Source organism: Punica granatum, chromosome 4 (assembly GCF_007655135.1).
Source record: "Punica granatum isolate Tunisia-2019 chromosome 4, ASM765513v2, whole genome shotgun sequence".
Classification (NCBI taxonomy): Eukaryota; Viridiplantae; Streptophyta; class Magnoliopsida; order Myrtales; family Lythraceae; genus Punica; species Punica granatum.
Genome location: NC_045130.1, coordinates 34,363,991 through 34,385,225, shown reverse-complemented (window position 1 = coordinate 34,385,225; position 21,235 = coordinate 34,363,991). Strand labels below are relative to the sequence as shown.

Genomic DNA, 21,235 nt, shown 5'->3' with positions numbered 1-21,235 from the left:
TTCTATGCGCCGGGAGCACGGTCCCAGTCTCACGATGTTGCAGGCCCTCCTTCGTCGCCGGAGGGAGGCGGAGCATGCTCCCGGAATAAGAAACAACAGCTCCATATACTATTTGCATCGCGGATACGATCTTGTCTCTGACAGATTTCTGTTAACATATATTCATGACCGGTGTCGCTGACGAGCATAGGTGTCCCATGAACACGTTGACTTCGTTATCCTTCATTTTATTTTTCCGGAAACTCATGCCCGGCCAGGTACTTGGCCCGGACAATTTTTCGCAACGCCAGCCACGTCGTCTGCCGACACGATATTGTCATAGGCCCCGCCCGCAGCATCAAAAACAATTATATAGCCGACGTGGCATACAAACTTATCTATCGATCGATACGCGTTCGATATTTCTTGTTTATCAAGATTATGTGTAATTAATTATTTTCGACGGTTGTGTTGCACCAAGGTAGCACTAGTACCGTCTGTTACTATCAGGGGCGATTGGCACTGAACAATTAATTTTAATCATTAAAAACAAAAGGGGAAGAATTTTTTTTTTTTTTAATATAAAAGGAAAAGCAGGGTCAAAGGTTTGAAGGGCAGCATGCAGCTACTCAGGGTCGGGGCACTCGGTGAACCTAAGACCCATTAATTGGAATTAGGAGCCAGACCAAAGCAATTCATTCATTTCCTTCACGAGGTGCTTTTGAATTATTCTCATCTAATTATGAATGCATCGACAAAAAATAATTTTCTACTTCACAGTTGTTGCTCGGCTCAGCTGTTGTCCGATACGAAATCGATTAATCAAGCTCGACATAAGGTCTGCTCAATGACAATGAAGGTGATAAGAACGTATCGGTGTGTCAACTCGATAAGGTTCGATAGCTCCCTTCTCCCTCCGAGAGATCAATCTTTTCCCCTTCGAAAACCGGCAAGGCCAAACCCGAATTCCATAAATTCTTTCTTGTCGAGACCGTGGTCTTTGGAACATAGGTATGCGATTGCTTGAAAAAAGAAGAATCTCGTTTTGCCGGGGAGTTAGGTATAAGACCGAGCTAAATCTACCAGTCTTACAAAATGTTTGTCTTCCCATATTATAGCATTGAGTTTGGTCTCTTCCTCGTTATAAAAAAAAAAAACGCAGAATTTGAAAAGATTTACTTAAATTATTAACCAATTACATGAATTTTGAAATAATTATATTTTTAACTTTTAGTTAAAATATTTGATGGTTGCATACAACTATTTTTGTTGATTACACTTAGAATTTCCTAAAAATCGTACAATATCTATCAAAGACGCTTATGGCATAAAACAGTTACGTAAGTACTATTAGTTTCATTTTCGTTGCTTTATTTATCTATATAAGATCTTTTGAACGGAGAATATTAAACACATATTATTTTGTAACGGAAATTGTGCGTTCTAGCTGGTGTTATCAACCGATCTAATTAATCTACTCGCGCACATGGCCCTATACACACATAGAATGTGTATCTTATAAGATAGTGGTTCGTCAATTAAATTGACTATAAGATTTGGTCGGGCTACCTATCTTGGTTGTTTGTTTATTGATACCAACTTAATTAGCTCCCTTCACGGACATGCTGTGATGGAGCTGATCAGCTGATCCTAAAATTATGATTTTTTTTTAATTATAAGTTTTGTGGGGTTAATAACTATTGGAATATCATGCGGCGAGGTCCTACTTTGACTGTAGGACTCATTCTTTTCTACTTTCATTTACAAGAGTGGTTAAAGTCGAATTTTTACAGTGAAAACTCGAATTTAAAAGTAAAAATTAGTTTAACGATATTCAGATGGCTTTGTTTCCTGTTTAATTCGATTAGCATTGAGTTAGTCTAAAGAGTAATCTTCGAAACAAACCTCCTCAACGTCCAACTTGTGTCTATTGCTTGCATGAAAATAATAAGACCAACACCAACTGAGCCACGGGAACTTGGGTTTGCCAACGAGCCCACTCGAGCGATGAAACCGGGGCGATGACACCAGAGATGGACATCCACAAGTCCTAGGATCAACATTTTCTACCCCTAAAAGCCGTACCTTCACCATGGATTAGTTTATTACCTTATAATTTATATATTCGGCGTAACGGAAACTTCCTTTAATTTACGAGGAAATGAAACTCAGACCTAAAATCCTTTAATTACTCTCTCTAAAATCATTCCTCAGATCCTTCATGACTTCGTCCCTAAGATGTTTGTCAGTTGAATCATTGAAAACTTTATTTTAAATGGAGGCAACATCCTTTACAATTTTGTATTTGACATCGTGTCAAAATTTGATAAAACTTTACGCTGCGTTTGGTTTCATAGTAGAATTTTAAAATTATATTTTGATTTTGAAAAATAGTGATTAAATGGGGCTCACATTTTGACTTTGTATGAATTATGTTGTTTTATTATGAAAAAAAGTGATATACATGGTGTTTACTTTTTGATTTTGTATGAGTTATTTTATTTTATTGTGGATAGAATTAGATTAAAGTTGTGATTTTAAAATTATACTCACAAACCAAACAAGGCATTAATTTTGGGATATCGGATGAATACTTCCTTATTGGCTCTTGGTCCTAATTTGATCCTCCGTTGATCGTAAAATCAACAATAGATCAAGAGCCCCTGGTCCCTACACTTTGAAATATTCTGGAATTGGTTTCTCTGCTTTACCATAAATAATATGGGTATACATTAATGCTGTCCGGTTATGAATGTGACCCATAGTCAGTAACGCTGAATTGCCATATCCACCCAGATATGGTCTTTCGTTTCTGCCGACCTTCTTTTTTTTTTAAAAAAAAAATTCTGGCCGCACTATATAGTATACTAACGTACTACAATTTTTCACATATTTAAAGTTGAGTTGAGTTGAGTTGAGTTTTGATTTTAATTGGGTTGTAATGATTGTTTTGTGAAATTTTGAGAAAAAGTACGAAAAAGTAATGAATAGTTGAGAGAATTTAGTATTAAAAATTGAATTGAGTATAATAGAAGTGTATGTGAATTTATGTATAGGCCCCACCTTTTTTACTTTGAAAAGTTGATTTTTGTTGTGTAGTGAACATAGTTAAAATTAGAGTTAAAATTTCAAAATCCGATTGCGAAACCAAACAAAGTACAAATTTCGCAGAAGACAATTCTTACTACTATTATCACTACCCTTTTTTTTTTGCGTGAACTATGGTATCAGAATGCCCAATTAGCTCTCGACTAATCCAGTCGAATCGGGTCGGCTCACTAAGAGGTAAAGTTCTTCCAACGTGAATTTTTTGCATTCACGAGTATTTAAATCCGAAACCTTACTTAAATAGAATAAGTACTGAATCGCTTGAACCAACCCATTTGGTACTACCCTTTTTCATTACAAAGATAATCACCATCTTCATCACTACTCTTATTACACAAATTTTCAATTTTGGTTTTAAACATTTTAACTATTTAAAGCATTGTTATCAGAACCGGACCGGACCGGCCGATTCGACCGGTCGGACCGGGAACCGGCACCAAGTCCGGTCCGGTTCGCCTAAAAACCGAAATGGCAGCTTTGAACCGCCGGACCCATTGAACCGGCCGGTTTTAAGCAAAATTTCATTAAACCGGCCGGTTCTATGGGTTTTTTATGGGTTTCCTATTTAATGTAAAAATTGGTTGGTTGTGTAAAGATTTGAACTCATGACCTCTTACTTTTCATATTAGCATACTACCAACCAAGCCACCACCACTTTTTTGTTCTTTTAACTCTACTTTTAAGTACTTATTAAAATAAAATATTTATTTTGAAGTAAGAAATATTAAATATAGATACTTTCTTATACTATTGTTATATTTCTTTAAAATCATCATACTTTTATCTTAATTATCATAATTTTTTTAATAATATGAATATTTATTTTATTTTAAGTAAACGAGCGGTCCGACCCATCGAACCCCCGATTGGACCCATAAACCCATGACCCCGTACCCCTTCCGGTTCATCATCCGGTCCGGTTCTGATAACACTGATTTAAAGCCTCATTTAGTTTCTCACGAGATACACACAAGTCAATTTAAAGAATTTTTCAGTGATAAAGTACCAATTTTCGTCTCTTACAAGACTTTGGTTAATTTACAAACAACCTAGTGAAATTAAATTTCAAACTTGTAAAATTATTTCATTCTTAGAAAAGAATCTGATGTGATTTTCATTGAAATCAAGTTTCATATTTCGAGATTTAGTATATATCGTTTAGATTAACGTGACCATTCTGTTGCATATATCGAGGACATTTGGAATTAAACGTGCAAACTCCACACATACCATCAAAAACACAATCAATGATATATGCAAGATTATAAATTTCAAAAGTTTCGTTGCTTACCTTCTCGGACCCCGAGATAGAGTCGAGAGTACAATAAGTTCTTTGAGCTCTCCTCAGTAATGATGATTCTTTCTCGTATGCAATATTAGCCTCCGTGACCATTTCAACATTGTTACTTACCTATACATTACCCAAGTGCGTATAATTAGCAATGGATGATGGGGTTGGTCCATCAATTTGATCATTGCCCAACTCGAGCCATCAAAGTGAGGATAGGCTTAGACTGATCTAATCCACCCGCTCAGATCATTACATATGAACGCAGACCTGCGAGGGATCCCACTTGCAAATCAAAGACTGACCTATTCCATGGAATTGTTGTTTGTTGCAAAGAACAGGGAGGTGGAGGGCGGGAAAGAGATCATTTCAAAGCACAATTTGCAGCTGCTTGAGTCCATTTATGTGATCTTCTTGATGTGCCGTTGCTTTCGACGTCCTTCGGTCTTCCCACTGTTCTTTAACAAAGGGCGGGCTATAAGGAGCTGACCCAGTGCCTGCTTCGCTTGTGAAAGTTCCGGCGCGAATCCAACTGTATAAATTAGTGCTGGGACTCCAACATTGAAAACCATTGAATTGTCAAGAAGCTCTAAGCAATGGCTTCTAGTCCGTTTATCCTTCTTGCCGTATTTGCAGTTCTTCTTCCCTCGATTCCGGAGGCAACAGAGCACATCGTTGGAGATGACTCCGGGTGGACTTTGACTCATGATTACAACGGCTTGGGCTGAGGGGAGAGTCTTCTATGTCGGGGACACCTTAGGTATATTTTAGTTTCGGTGACACTTAACAACCCATTGTGATCTTAGGACAGCACCAGATTATAAATTAAACCCTGTCCTGTCTGAGATTTATATGAGGAGCTAAGTTACCATGCCGTTGCTATTTGACTACCGACCTTTGAGACAATCTTTCGGGCATTTTTGCAGTGTTCAGGTATGTACCTGCAAAACCACAACGTCTTCAAGGTGAACCAGACAGAATTCAAGGAATGCATCAAGCCCCCACCGAACCTAGTCCTGACCTCTTGGAATGACATAATCCAGCTAACAAGCCCAGGGAACAAGTGGTACATCTGCGGAGTTCGGAAGCACTGCTCCTTGTTCCAGCAGAAGCTCGCCATCAATGTGCTCGAAACCAATGATCCGGCGCCCTCACCATTACCTTAAGCGAGAAGCACTCCACAAAAGCTCGAAAAGTGGGCTTGAAGGAAAGATTTCTTCTCACCGTTACCACTTGTTGAACAATGAAGCGATAATCTCTTTTCCCAAGCTTTTAGTAATTCGATTCAAACATTAGGAACGATCAAGTCACAATTTCAAGATCTTATGTTGCTTCAGCTGAAGAGACATGTGACAGCAACAGAAGCAGAATCGACCTAAAGAACAAAACCTATTTGTCCATATTATTCATTTTCTACGAGTTCATCTGGACAGTTCATCAATGGAGCAGAATTAATTTTTTGCCGATATAGATGGGGTACAAATGAAACCAATAACGTTTCATAAATATTATGAATACAAACTTACGTGAACATAAATCGCACCGAACGACTACCACAGGGTCTCTTATTTAAGCTATTGGAAAGGTTGTATTGAAGTCCGACAATACGAGAAGAAAGTGTTCATAGTGAAAAGAGATTCTACAATAAAATATATGAAAGATCTTCAACCTAGTTCTGTTACGTAGAAGTTGGAAGGGCATCCGAAGATGCTATGCTATCAACATCGACAGTTGTAAATATCCCGGTTGAAAAATCGTCCCAAGACTGAGCAAAGGATTCAGTCCTTTCAGTTTCAGCAGGACGTACACGATTCGGTTGATCACCATCACGGCTAGTTTGCGACATCCTTAGGTTCTCCAAAGCCACTGTCACTTCCCTCATTGACGGCCTTTTCCTCCCACTTAGGTTCAGGCACCGTTGCGCGAGTTTTGCAGCATCAGTGATCTCTTCCTTTCCGCCCTGCTCCCTGACCTGCCTGTCAAGAATCTCAAAAAGCTGGTCCCTCTCCATAGCAAGGATGAAGTAGGTAGCGAGGCTCCGATGCTCTTCGGGCCCCACCCTCGTTATCGGCCTCTTCCCCGTCAGCAGCTCGGCTAGTACAACTCCAAAGCTGTATACATCGCTCTTGTCTGTAAACTGGCTTGATTGGAAGTACTCCGGGTCCAGGTACCCAAAGGTCCCCTGCACCTGCGTGGTCACATGGGTCCTATCAAGGGACACTGACTTGGAAGTCCCGAAATCAGCCACTTTCGCTCGGTACTTCTCATCGAGCATTATATTCGTGGACTTTACATCCCTATGGTATACAGGTATTGAGGTGGCAAAGTGGAGATAGGAGAGGGCTCCGGCAACCTCCAAGGCAATCCTCAGCCTCATCTCCCATGTAAGCGAAAGATCGTCGGTTGGGTTGTGGAGATAGTCATAGAGAGTTCCGTTAGGGATGAACTCGTAGACCAAGAGAGGGACTTCTGTCTCCAGACAGCATCCTAATAGCTTCACCACATTCCGGTGATTTATCTGCGAGAGGATTACAACCTCGTTGATGAAATGCTCCACTCGCGCGGAATCCATAGCTATTGACTTTTTTATCGCCACGATCCTTCCGTCTTCCAACATTCCTTTGTACACCGTTCCTTGACCTCCTTGGCCGAGTACCCTGTTCTTGTTGAAGCTATCAGTTGCCTTCTCCAACTCATTCGAGCTGAATATTCGGGTTCTCTCCACATACTTTCCTTCGCCAGAAGAGACCTCCTGCTGCAGCAAGAGGCCCCCATTTCTTTTGAAGAAATTCTGCTTAAGCTTCTGGTCCCTCCTCCTCCTGATGACTTTGCACAACCACATGGCCAGGAGAAACAAAAGTATTGTTCCAAGTCCAATGCCAATCCCTGAGAACAGAACCGTCTCAGTATCGATGTAAATCTCGTAAAAAGAACATTGACTTGGATGCAGTTTTTCAACTTCAATTTTCGAGAAATATTAAGATCAATGTGGAAACATGTGCATGACTTAACAGCATTACCCATAGCGACTAATTTGGCAACCTTTCTGGGGTCCTTGCAATGATAGCTTCCGATAGTATTCACGCACCTCTTCGATGGGCAGATGCTTGGATCCTCACATTCATTGATATCTGAATACAAGCAGAGCAAAATTGCAGAGTCAAATGAGTTAGATGAGATGAGACTGCTATTTGTTGTTCGGGTTCATCAATTGGAGATATGAGGTGCTTGGCTCGAGCTTTACGGGGACAACCCCACCCTACCTTCGCAATTGTTAAGAAGTGCATTGCCAAGGTACCCATATCGGCAATAACAACTATAGAGCACTTGTGATTGATTTGAGGAAGGGCTGTAAGGATCACAGGAAGAACCATAGCCTGCCGTGCTCAACCCAAGTTGGATCAGACTGCTGCTCTGTACGGACCAGTTTAGCACAGCCGGTACAAAGTCCATGTCCCGCAGCGAATATAGATCTTTCTCATTCATACCGAACCATTCCTGATCAGCTATGAATGCATACTTGCACTTGTCCTCTGACGTGTCCTCATCATCAATGAGCTTAAAGTCGATGCTGTAGCCCTGAAGACCCAACGGAAGCGAACTCTGACAACAATCCATACCGTTGCAATAGCTGTACCTGCTCGAACTTCATCATATTAAATGGAGATCATATAGAAAACCACTCAACACGGACTCTCGACTTCCATGGGCATCTCAGCTCTATCGCACCGATTCACTAATTACAAGTACCTGCCAGTAGTAGTGCTTCCATTGCATCTTGAGCCACAGCCCACAATCGAGGACTCCGAGCCATCCATGACCGCAAGGTTGTTGCACCCAACTGCTCCAAAAATGTTCTCAGTCTGGGAGAAGTAGAAGGATGTGCCCTGCAAACTGGAGGCCTCGCTGTTGCCATTCCCTTTGCCGGTGCAGTTTGAGTAGACAATTGGTAGCCTCACATGAATCGTGCCGATAAAGATCCCCCTATACTCACTGAACGGGTTTGTCTCACCTGCCGGAAAATACCCCGGTATCGTGATATTAAGCACCTCCATACCGGTGGCCTTTAGTACCGGGATAGTCCCATTATCGCAGACGATCTCATACGTGCTATTCAGGAAGCAACTGGATGGCCCGATCCCGAAGGGGAACGGGATGGTGATGTCCCCGCACTTGTCCGTGCAGTTGGGCTTGGCGATGGGTGGGGAAGGAGGATAGTACGCCGCCATCACCGATGTTTCTAATGCCAACAGACTTAACAACCACAGAGACAGAACAACCGGGGAAACCCGACTAAGTGCCATCTCTATTGCTCGATTTCCACCACTAGGAAAACCTCGAATTTCGGGAGGATGATGAATGGAATTATGGTGCAATTGTTAATATAACTACCTCTGTTGCTGAGAACCTGAGAATATTCAACTGTGGCAGCAGACATCCTTGAACCACAGGAATAACGACAAAGGTTGTGTAGACTATGTCAATGGCATAGTCGTACAAGGAAGATATGTGTTTGCTCGCTGGGACATGTGTCTGTCTCTGGTTAGTCTCTCTCAGAGAGAACTAAATTAATCACATTAGCTTCCTGGGAAATTCCTGAAGCAGTCTTCTTCTTCGTCGGACTTATTAAACCTTAAACCTGCCCGCGGTCAAGCTTTTCTGATCATGTGCATTGAATTGGTCGCGTTAGATTTTCCTCAACAGTCTGGGATGATATTTAAACATGCTATAGTATAATAACTGCATCATGAAAAAGCACGGCAATGAAGAGAAAGATCGTCGGGTAAGCCGAAGTTCTGCATTATATATGTAGATTCTGGATTTTCTCAACTTTTACAATAGCGGTGATGTGGTATTATCTCGTCCCATATGTACGTGTTATATGTTCGAGAGTTATATGGAAGAGAAGTATAGCATTTGGCAGTCTGGAACTCACAGCGGTCGAAAGTCCGTAGTTTGTAGGATAACAGAAATGCGTCTCTGATTTATTTTTTTGTTCCCCGTTTCATTAATTTGCTGTGCAAATGCAGGTCGTATTCAGCTCCATTTCTCGTGTAAACTTATGCATATGCATAATCTCACAGGTTAGGGTGGATGACTTATTTAGCGTATGATCTGATGATCAAATCAATCCCGTCACAACTGATATAAATTCATTGTTTCCAGAAGTTCCACGCCCAGCTCTTGCATAATAGTGGGTTCCAGAGCACTGTGGACATTCTTTGTGAGGTTAGCCACTTGCCTTTTTATCTTGTTTGAGATCGGCGTCCCATATGTACGTGCTTGTGCGTTCTTTGCAAACTGAGTCGATTCTTGGATTCTCTTTGGAAATTCGGTCTCTAAAATCTGCTCGACTTTGATGTCATTGTATTAATCAGCTGCTGAAGTTTTCATCACTGGATTAATCTTAGATATTTATTTTGATTGGATTCTTCGAGAACCGTGCTTTACAATTTGATCCGGAGTTTCTATCTTTAATTTCAATCTCTGTAAATTTGCAACTTCTCAATCTTGAGTAAAAAAGAAAACAATAGCAACTAGCAATGTCAGGTTGAGTAATTCTTTTTGTTGCTGCCACAGAAATTGGCGTCTCTAGGACGAGAAGATGGCCCTAGTTCCCGGGATGATCTCGGCAAGAAGATTAAAAGTGTCTCGAATCTCAGCAAGAAGATTAAAAAGGACGAGATAGCGGGGGAAGATCCTGAAGTTCTGCATTAAAAGTGTCTCGAATCCTTGCATGATTCCAAATCCCGTGTTCGAGAGTTAATATGGAAGAGAATAGCATACGGCAGTCTGGAACTCACAGCGGTTGAAAGTGCCCAGTCAGTAGAATAACAGAATCGTGTCTGATTCCCCCCCCCCCCTTGATTTGCCGTGCAAATGCAGGTTCTATTCAGCTCCATTTCTCATGTAAACATATGCACGTACATTTCATCTGACAGGTTAGGATTCATGACTTGGTTAGCATAAAGTCAGATGATCGAGTCAAATCCCTGCCTGTTGACAAGGTGTATTGCAGTGTTATATAGTTTATTAACTCATTCTATTCATCGGGTGAGAGGTTGATAAGACGAGGAGTCGACCCTTGTGCGTATAATTATTTCAATCTCCTTCTCTGCAAGAAGATTAAAAAGGACATGATAAGAAGTGAGGCCATTAGACTTGCTCGTGCTGGATATGTGTTGTGTGCATTCCACCGTATAACTCTGCTGCCACCGATCCGAAGGAGGTCTTTCCACTGGCGAAAATCAAACTTGCTGGGGAGTGGCGACTGGCATTACCTTATTGATATATTCTCGAACTCGTCGAATGAGGAGAAGTAAGTATCACGCAGAGCTTATCCTTATTTTGTCTGCATAGAATTAAAAATCTGCAGGATGCTAAAGTAATTGATTGTTGCTTTGCTCGAGTAAAAATGGAAAATTTTGCTTCAATGAGACACATCGGGGCCGGTTTAGGCGCATTGGATTTGATTGGACCGGCAGATTGGCCCAGCTAGATCTATGCTTATGCATCCCGATTAACTGTTCCAATGTGATCCCGATAGGACGAGGCTGAGAAGACCACAACCGCGTGTACTTACGTTTGCCACTCACCTAGTGAAGTTCAAGGACCTGCATGAAGGGTCCATAACCGAGAGGCACCACAGCTTCCCGCCCGTACTAAGCCAGAAACTCTCAGCTCTCTTCATTGTCCCGGAGTCGGGGGTGTTCGACATCCGCCGGCTAATATGCTACATCCTCATCCTTTGTCTGTTTGTGGACGATTTCCGAGTCACTGCCAACTTGAGCAAGGACTTAAGTTCCATTTGGTACGCGGGAATTGAAAGGAATGAAAAGGAATAGATTCTATATAAGGAAATGTAATAGTATTGAGTAGAAAAATGTGATTTTCTTTAATGACCATCACAAAGTAAAGAAATAAATTAGAATATTAGACTTATTTACAAATGTACGATGTTATATATATTCTTAGATATATAAATTAAAAGAACATATATGATGGTCCACAACATATAACATGAACTGAGGAAATGGTCATTCTCTTCCTCAATTAAAGGAACGCTCATTCCATCAAAATGAAGGAAAAATATGATGATGAGGAAATATCAGTTCCAACTTATGTAAGAGACATTAATAAGAAAATGAAGTGCAATTAAGAAATGGGCATTTTACTATATTCTCACGTACCAAACGGGACCTTAATAATGTTCCCATTGGATGTGAATGTGTATTACGAGGGCTTGGGTTGCAAGTTGAACGAATTTGCCGAGCTTTGCATCCCTCATGAAAGCCAGAGCTGAGGCGATGAATGTCTGAGCAGCAGATGAAGATACCGGGCATCAAATCAATCAAGTTCCTCTTTTATCATTTTAGTTTATCAGTCTACCTATGTCCCCAAGTATGTCACTCCCAACATAAGTAAGTTTACTGTGTGTGCACTGCAAGGCATAGTTTCCGGGGCTGCAAAGCGAATGAAGATTGCATGGTTAAGGAAGCTAAAGCTATGGACTACTTATGTGAACTTATTAGACGACGAATACCAAGTCATCGATATCGAGAGGCCCTACAAAGATCAGGTAGGAAAGGAGAATCGAAACTTATAAAGGGCATATTAAGCACTTACTCCAAAGATTAGCACTGGATAGGGCGTGTGCACAGGTTACTTGTGGTCCAGGGCAAAAAACAAAAGTAGGAGCAACAATAGATTGCTTCGATGTCAAATTGTCAGTTCTCCGTGCAGGTTCCTCACATTCAAAAGTACCGCAAAATCCAGAGTAAAGAGAGTAGAGTTTCTCCGATTTATAATATACAGCTATAAGCTGAATTACAGGCGTTTACGAGCAATCCTTCCATCCCATTCCCGTAACATCTCTCAGGACGCATACTAAGTATAAATATATAAACTAAGAGTTTGCACATAAAAGAAATATACCATATAAGATGGTGGCCTATTATACTCGATTCTCTGCTTCCCCTTTTAGCTCGGCTCGCCTCTGAGGGGCGACTCTTGCTTTATTAGTAATCAAGAGATCCTCTTGAAGCTATTCCATTGTTCATGTTCCTTAGTTCTTGTCGGGAAACGTATTCCTCAGAGGCGGTTCTGTTGCCATTGGAAAGCCTGTGGTTGCTTGGGAGTGAGGCTGCTGGGCTGAGGCCTTCCTTGCCCAGCTGCGGCACTTCCAGTGGGGACAATATCTTGATATACCATACGTTGTTAACAAATTCCCTGAGATCAGACAAAAACTTTTACCCAAATGAAACACCAGAAAAAACCACTTCCCGGAATCTTCATTCATTGCGCAAATTTGGCGGTGAAAAATGATGTTTTCTTTTTCAAAAGCGAGTTTCAGATGAAGAATAAAGAGTTGAGATAGACTTACTGCCAAGGTCCGTCGCCAAGGAGAAGGATGTCGTTCTCCCGGTCAACGAATACAAGCTGCCAGCCTGATCTCTGAGGGTCCTCGAGTTGGCCTTCGAGGCCAAACATTCGAGCGAGCTCACTTCCAAGCTCCTTATAGCTGCTGAACTTTGATATGTCCAGTGACCGCCCCAAGGACCCCAACTTTTGAACCTGCCCAAATTTGGACCAGTTTACTCAGTAATTGCGTTGGCAATAAATCTATGAACCAAAATCTGGAGTTTACAGGAGCAAAAATACACAATATCAATCAATCGACAGGGTTATGTGTAGCCGGGAAAAGTATAATTCATCAGTTCATGAGTACTACAATCGTGTTTAAAATGGATGAATCGGGATGAGAATAAATAAATTTCTCAGCATAAAGTTGATGTCTCCATTCGATGCTCACTCGGGTCTTTTTACTGTTGAAACCATTCAGTCGGTCAGCTTTCCCGTGGCTTCACTAAATTTGTACTTTCAAATAATTTCATATAGTCTCTTTAGAATCTAGTTAAAACCCGTTTGATTCACCGGCTGAATGCATGATGCCAAAGCTCTACCAGTTTGAAAAAGAAAAAAAAAAAAAGAGGTTTCAGATGAACAAAAAAAGCACACAAATATTTAACATCAATAACTTAAAGGGGAATAAGTTTCTTTTATGTATACGTACCTTCACAAAGTTTCCCGTGGATGGGTTTACTTGATCCACATGCCCAGTGGATGGCAAGAAACCTGGCTCATCAACGCAACTTGAAGTCGTCATCTCTGAGTTAAGTGGAAAATCTGTGCCAGTTGCAGTAGCGGCGAAATCCGAAGAAGCAAATGGCACGGGCAACGAATCATTCTCGCTGCCAATGCTCCTCAGATGCTGCATCCCATTTTGCAGCATATAGGATGATGAATCGATGTTGACACCAAACAAGAGACTGCTTTGTGGGTCAGCAGCAGAACCTTGATAAGCAGTGGGAGCAGAGTATTCTCTTCCTGGGAAAGGAGGTAAAAGGCTTGCAAGCTCAGACACACTAGAATTAACCAGAGGCACGGATGGAACCACCAGGGGTTCAACCTCAACTGAGCTTTGCTTTGGAATCAGTGAAGGGGAAGACATTGCAGAGGTGGGACAGGTTGGATTTGGACCATTCACGTTGAGCAAATGGGATCCTCCATCATGGGACAGAGAGCCCAAAATGCTCTGCATTGGAGAAACATCAGACGCGCCTAAGGTGTTGTTTGTGCTGCCCACACGATCAGAGAATGTCTGTGGCCGCTGTGCCTGGGACCCGCTGCTTGAGGCATATTGGGGGAGAGAAGAGACAATGCTTGGGATCTGCTGCTGGATGGAGACTTGACTGAGCTGCTGTGACTGTTGAAGCTGCTGGTGCTGTGGCTGTTGAAGCAGCTGCTGCTGCTGCTGCTGCTGTTGCTGTTGCTGTGACTGTTGAAGCCGGTGCTGCTGCTGTTGCTGTGACTGTTGAAGCCGCTGCTGCTGCTGCTGTGACTGTTGAAGCTGCTGCTGCGGCGACTGTTGAAGCTGCTGCTGCTGCGGCGACTGTTGAAGCTGCTGCTGCTGCTGCGACTGTTGAAGATGCTGCCGTTGTTCAATAAATGAATGCTGACGTTGCAGCTGCTGCTGCAGAAGCTGAGCTTGAGCTTGGGCTTGAGCAGAGGCCTGACTTTCCGGAAAGCCCTGAACGAAAGTGCTCTGAGGCTGAGACTGCTGCAAGAGCTGCCTCTGGAACGATGTGCTTTGAGTTTGCGTGAGTGGAGGAAGAAGGGATGGAGAAACAGATTTGGAAGAATCCACAGCTCTCATCTCCTGAAGAGCGGCCGCGGCCATTGCTTGGTAAACATCAGGCTGCAAGCCTGTCAGATGAGAAGCATCTAGCCTGGGCTGCACCCATGGGTTCATCCCGAATCCCTGGAAGTTGAACGACTGAATCCCCTGATCCCCGACGCTACCTTGGAGCCACATCAAGGGAGAGTTAATGCTCATATCGCCGTCTTTGAGAGCTGAAACAGACAATTTACAGGATTGATAAGACACATTGCCGAATTGAAGATAATCTCTTTCAGAACCACAAGATTGTCATCGAGGTATACCATGAAAAGAAGGTAGACCAGAAGGCCACGGTCGCTTCAATCGAAGGGGGAAGGGAGAAGGATACATAGGGAATGTCGTCAAGGGTTCAATCTCCCATAGCGACACTCTCGGCTGTCTCTCCCCTGCAGTGGACTCGTCCCACCCGACCTATCAAAAGTGGAAGCAGATATATACTGTTAGTTAAGCATTACTTTAATGCTCAGTAGAATAAAAATCTTCCTCAAACCACAAAGGTAAAAAACCTTGACCGAGCGCCAATGTGAGTTTGGCCAGCGAATAGGATCCAGATCACTGATGCCAGTTATCGTCCCCATGTATCTGGATCCACAACATTCTCGAATAAGGAAAAACAATTTGGCAAATAATTTCAGGAAATAGCTGAAGAAAAATTTCATTGGAGGAGAAACATTTAGGAACATTTAAGTTCCATTAGTATTTAATCAGCAATTACCACTCATGCAAAAATCATGAGGGCAATATAATATTGGACAAGACTATTACCAATTTTCAGAATGTAAACAACAAAGAAAACAAGAATAACCACAAAAATTTGTACTCACCGACGAACGCTAGACTCCTCTGTCTCAAACAGCATCCTGAACCGCATTCCGACAGACACACGGGTGTGATAGACAGCTTTGACGTACTTTGCAAGTGGTATGACAAATTCAGATGGACTTGCCCTGCACAGAGGCAATGCAACCAATAAGAAAAATTCGAATAATTTAGAATTTTAGCGGACATAGTCCTAATAAGCTTGCTAACCTTACTCACCTTGGGTTGTAAAAGATAGTAAAACGGCTATTTGTGGCAGCTGCATGAGCTGCTGCTGCAAGAAGACCAATGTGCATGCTATCACTAGATAGGACTGATGAAGGCATCACAGTCTGAGGACGATTTGCTCGTCGAATTCCAAGAAGCAATTGATTCTTTTCGTTCCTAATTGAACAAACAGAAGACAAGTAACTCAGAGAAAAGGTGGATGGCAATAATTGGTGTCAACAAATTCAAGATTCTACATTTCCCATAGAATTCATGAACAAGTCCCTACCAGATAAAAAGCACAGAATCTCCAGCAATGAGTCTCTTGGCACTTACAAATACACTCCAGCCCGTAGTAAGAAGATGCCTTTTGGGCTGACCTGCATATGCATATAAGTGTGCCAGGAGAGTTAGAAGGATATACACTGATGAACAATCCCATATTGTGAAGTCTTACATATAAAAGAATCTTTACCCTCTTATTTAACTAATCAACTTTGGACTTGAGCTATTAATTTCTTTTAGATGAAAAGGATCTTTTTTAGTCTCAAAATCCATTTGTGATCAGACTCAAGACACCTTAAAAACATTCTTTGTGACAAATACCGTATAGCAAATTACGTTTGGCAAAACTAGTAGATTAATTACTCAGTTACAACCCCGGAAAATCAGTATCTAGGACCACTATTAAACAGTAAACACTATCGAAAAATTTGACCACAATTAAATAAGAAAATGCATTGATGAGAGCATACCCCTGAATATATGTCTGAACTTCCATTCATTATCATGAAGATCCCTAGCAATTAATTCTTGAGCTGGAGGCTGCTGAGTGTAATCCTGCACCAAAAATTACAGAATAATAACTATTACTGCAAATAAGCAAGACAATGTGATCATCACTTACGCAAAATTTTATATCGAAAACCAAAGAATTGTTATTCATAGTCAGTAGGGACATACAAGAGGAGGAAAGACTTTTTCTGCTGCCCGACGAGGGACAGAGAATCCTCCATGCGTGCTCGTATCACTGGCAGTCAATGTCTTGCAAAAGTAGTTTGTCGGTTGTTTGCTGGGAGCACCCAACTCTGCTGGCAGTAAATATACATCCTTCTGCTCTTGCTGAAAGAATCACAAGAAGCTCAAGTAAGATGACTGATTGACTAGAGACTCACTACAGAACATATCCAGTCAACCCTGAATCAGATCATGTACCGGACTAAGTGGCTGCAGTGTCATTTGAGCATAGACTTCATCTGTCTCCACATCTGCCTGTTATTCACGAGAAATAATGCTTCACCATACAGCCAAAAAACAAAACAGGAATTTGGGGGGTGGGTGTTGGGGAGGGGAAAGACTGTAAGAGACCAAACACGTACATGCATAGTAACATTGTGAAGCTGACAGATGAGTTGTGGTGGTAAACTTGGGTAATTGGGAATGTGAGCATCAACTTCCTTGTTTGTAGAAGCAGCCACCTGCATGAGTAACATCAGATTATAAGGGCAAACAAAATATCTAAAAGTATAACATAGAATCGCTTTCATCAGGAGATGCAGATAAACTTGGAGGCTGACAAAACCGAAGTCAAACCAACCAAAATCACCAGTGCGTTTCAACTTGAACAGCTTGAAAAAGATTATGCTTTCTTACGTTAGCGCAGCGAGCAGAAAAGTGAATGGTCATGTAATTACTGATAAAACTATGAAGTTAAGGACAACCACTATAACAAGCAATAATCAACAAAAGATATGATTGACCAAAAGGGAAAAGCACAAGAAATTCAGCTTCATCTGGTTTAGTTCGGCTCAGATTTCAGTCCACAGCTTCTTTAGCAGTATCGACAAAGTTTGAAGTGCAGGCTGATCCAAGAGCTAGGGAACAAAAATTGAGCTAAACAGGAAAAAGCATCTGTGCTTCCAGGGGGATTGAACGACTGAAAGATGTAAATGAAGAAAACAGAGCAAAATTTCGTTTCATTAAATGGTGCAAAAAATTATTTGTCTATTTATTTATATTTTCAAAAGTTCAGATCAAAGTGCGATATTGCTCCCATCGGGGTCATCATGACAATGCATTGACTAATTATTCGGCATCTCAATCCAACCTAAGGAGGTTACTGGTGAGCCCTACTGACCTGTTCACTGTGTCCTTGTGGAAAGTACACTACTCGGCTTCCAACTTGAGGCAGCGAAACAAGAGGGCCGGCACAAGCATGCCACAGCTCAGAGTTCAAACATTTTTTCTCCCCTGCAGTTATTACAAGAGTAAGTCACAAACCAACGACACATTCCTTAAGCACCATTATACCACTATCCTAGCATATCTCAAAGCCCCAACCAGCTGAAATGGAAACATTCCCAAATAGCGGTGCAAAAAAAGGAAACATTCAACTTTCGCCTTTCACATAATGTACTAAATGCAGCCTCTCTTCCAAAATTTTATGAATTTTTAATGAAATTGCCCTGTTCTGGCTGCCTTGCACAAAATTATCTACCCAGCAAGATTCAAGAAGCGATCATAATCAAGTGAACCTGAGCAATCAATATTAACAATATGTATCCGCATATGCACCCCTTTCTTTAACATCTGTAAGTGCCTGTAGACATATACCGCAGGTGGGTGGAACAATCGCATCTAATCCTTCCGACAATAAATAGTTTTCCGAAACCAGACTAAACCTAGTGCAGCTTATAGAGTTGCCAAGCAGCAGCTCAGACACGGTGAGCTAACCCCCACTTGCCAACAACTAAGTCCACAGATGCCATTTCCAAGTTCTAAAACTACAGAGAGCTGACGATAATCCAAAAAAAAAAAAAGATGAAGAAGAAGCGCAGTTAAGGTGTTGAAGAAACAAAACTTACCTTCCTGAGGCTGGTGACTGAACCCAGCTGGAGACAGTCTCATCCTCCAAAACAGAACTCCACTTTCTTCCTAACTACAGTAAAACCCCACCTTCTATCCCAAAACAAGCTACCCTAAAACCCTAGGTGAACACATTCAACAGAGAAATGCAACCCCATGGCTTCACCAAACCATGCTACCACCCCTTCAAGAATCATCCGAAGCCGGTCCCAATACAGAGCCCGAGCTCCCCAACCCTCATACGCCCCAGATCCCTGTCAACCCTTACCCAACTCGAACACTTGCCCCCAGCACACAAACAGAACTAAAGACCACCCCTGATGCCTGCAAACCCTAGAAAGGGGGGACGCTCAGATCCCGAAATTGAGCTGAGCAGAAGAATGTGAGCTGAAGGGTGAGCTTACGGAGAGAGTGGACGGTGCTTGTGGGAGCTCGGGACTGACATTTGAGGAAGCATATTTTGGGGGTGTTTGGGGATTTTCAGTGAGGAAAGCTGTGAGCTTGGAGTTAATGGGGGAGTCTTTCAATAATCCCTCTCTCTCTCTCTCTGCTAGGAATCAATTCAATTACACAGTAGCCATTATTTATCCCCCAAGGTGGATTTTTTTTTATCTCTCACACAAGGCTTCATCAAAAAGCTAGAGAGAGAGAGAGAAGATGATGGATAACCCCATTCTTCCCACCCCTCCGTCGATGGATTCTTGGAATACCCGACTAATTATTGCTTCTCAAAACTTCATCAAGCTAGCAAATTTCCACTCCCGTACCACTCAGCCGACCTTTCCACCATCCGGGTCCAGACCAAAATTCCCAGTCTCGATTAAATTTCACTTTTTCAAAGCGTACGTACGGAAGGATTAGAATGTGTGGAGAGGGGGTGAGGAGAGGGGTAATGGGTGAGGAGGAAGGAAGAGGAGAGCTCCATTCCAATTCCAATATGGTGTCCGCGTACTCCGTAGGCCCTCCATGTTTCCCTTCTCTCCCCCTCTCTCATGGTGAAAGGGCAACGGTAAAAAAAGGCGGGAGCTTGGAACCAACGGAAAATTACAGTTTTTGTTCTGTGAAGGTTCTCTCTCTCTCTCTCTCTCTCTCTCTCTCTCTTTCTCTGTGTGGACTGTCATCGTACTGACAAATGACAACGATGTTGACTCGGTTGGTCGTTCCCGCTCTGACCGAACCCATACTTTGACCGAAATGGTTCGTTCATCATATCGTCCGACCAGGTAAATATGGGGAGGGTTCCTATCCTTATCAGTTTTAATTGCGGTGGGGGATCCTCGGCATGAGTGAGCAATCACGAGAAAGAATAGCCCAACACCAAACAGCTTACTCCCCCCCGCAAATAACCTTTCTTTCGGATTAAATTAATTGCTCTTCAGTAAAGCGCGGTTACTCGCGCTTCATTCGGAAAGACAAAATGCGTTACCCATACTAAAATATAATTTCTTAAAAAGGATTTTTTAGTACGATAAAAATTTGTGTGCAGTGATTAATTGATGAAATTTAAGTAATAACGAGAAGAGAAGAAATTTTGAAACGCGAGAGAATAGAGAGAAATGAGCTTCTAAGGTTCTGCGATCGGACCGGTCGCTATTGTCTTTTTTTTTCTTGTGACAAATTGTTGAACTAAAACGCCGAAAGTTTTCGCACTTCAATTCAATGATACACAATATGAATTCGGCACTTAAAGAACAGTGTTTTATGCAAGGGTGAAAAATCAGTAAGAGATGATTTTTTGTGAGAAAAGTTTTTCATACAAAAAGAATAACGTTTCGTACAAATAAAAATAACATGTACAAATAATTATTCTTTATGTGCAAAAAATTTCTGTACAAGAAAAATAACCTTTCGTATTGAATTTCTCAATACGAAAATTATGGAATAAAGTGCAAAAAGTTTTTGCACAAAACTCTTTCATTTAGTACGGAAGAATTTCTCTCGTACAAAATGTTATTTTTTTATGCGAAATTTTTTTACACGAGATGAATAATGTTTTGTACTGTCATTTCGTACATGTACAAAACGTTATTTTGTTATGAATTACTCTTGCACAAAGTTATTGACTAAAGTACCAAAAACATTTTCACTTTAATTCGATGGTTTCGCCCAAGAGAAAAGGATAAAAATGACTGAAAATTTAGGCACATGACCTCCGTATCATGAGGGGAGAGAGAGATATAAGAGAGGAAGAGCAGCGAATAGTGGGAAATTGACCATTTATCCAAAAATAGTGGGTGGTGAACCCGTTTGGTTTTCAAATCGAATTTTATACTACATTTGGCTTCGCAGTTAAAATCACAAAAATTTTAACTTTAACTTTAACTCAACACACTACACAACAAAAATATACATTTTCCAAATCAAAAACTTTAACTCAACACACTACACAATCATTTGTCATTTTTCACAATCAAAATCAAAGTTACTTTAACTCCGAAATCAAACGCACCATTAAAATCTTAACTGTAACTTTAACTCTACTCACTACACAACAAAAGTCAACAACACAATTATTATTTTTTCCTTTTTCTTCAATTTTTTTAACCATTCAATTCAATTTTTAATACTAAATTTTCGCAACTATTTATTACTTTTTCACACTTTTTCTCATAATTCAACAATACAATCGTTACGACTAAATTAATATCAAAATTCAACTCTACTTAACTCTAAAACTAAACACATCATATGTTGGTAGTTAAAAATATCCAAATTTACTAATTTTAACT

At 41.3% G+C, this 21,235-nt stretch overlaps 2 protein-coding genes and 1 pseudogene across 4 annotated transcripts; 1 reads left to right on the top strand and 2 right to left on the bottom strand.

Annotated features, from left to right (window-relative positions):
* Positions 1-4,971: 4,971 nt before the first annotated feature.
* On the top strand, positions 4,972-5,541 carry LOC116204354 (annotated as a pseudogene).
* Positions 5,542-5,847: 306 nt separating this feature from the next.
* Positions 5,848-8,791, bottom strand: LOC116206085 (wall-associated receptor kinase-like 10). The gene is made up of 4 exons (XM_031538842.1): positions 8,126-8,791; positions 7,639-8,012; positions 7,396-7,506; positions 5,848-7,261 (listed from the first exon to the last, which is right to left on the bottom strand). Exons 1-4 carry the CDS (start codon positions 8,677-8,679, stop codon positions 6,054-6,056), a joined length of 2,247 nt encoding a protein of 748 aa, XP_031394702.1. The 5' UTR covers positions 8,680-8,791; the 3' UTR covers positions 5,848-6,053.
* A 3,280-nt stretch (positions 8,792-12,071) lies between these two features.
* LOC116206084 (auxin response factor 6-like) lies at positions 12,072-19,347 on the bottom strand. 3 transcript variants are annotated; one of them, XM_031538841.1, is made up of 14 exons: positions 18,506-19,347; positions 17,779-17,891; positions 17,021-17,119; positions 16,857-16,913; positions 16,605-16,763; positions 16,397-16,481; positions 15,931-16,021; positions 15,654-15,818; positions 15,440-15,562; positions 15,122-15,197; positions 14,879-15,026; positions 13,449-14,737; positions 12,759-12,949; positions 12,072-12,604 (listed from the first exon to the last, which is right to left on the bottom strand). In XM_031538841.1, exons 1-14 carry the CDS (start codon positions 18,546-18,548, stop codon positions 12,394-12,396), a joined length of 2,850 nt encoding a protein of 949 aa, XP_031394701.1. In that variant the 5' UTR covers positions 18,549-19,347; the 3' UTR covers positions 12,072-12,393. The 3 variants fall into 3 exon arrangements, with proteins under 3 accessions (XP_031394701.1, XP_031394700.1, XP_031394699.1); XM_031538840.1 differs by having other exon boundaries at positions 13,449-14,788; positions 17,021-17,098; positions 18,506-19,340; XM_031538839.1 differs by having other exon boundaries at positions 13,449-14,788; positions 18,506-19,335.
* Positions 19,348-21,235: the final 1,888 nt, after the last annotated feature.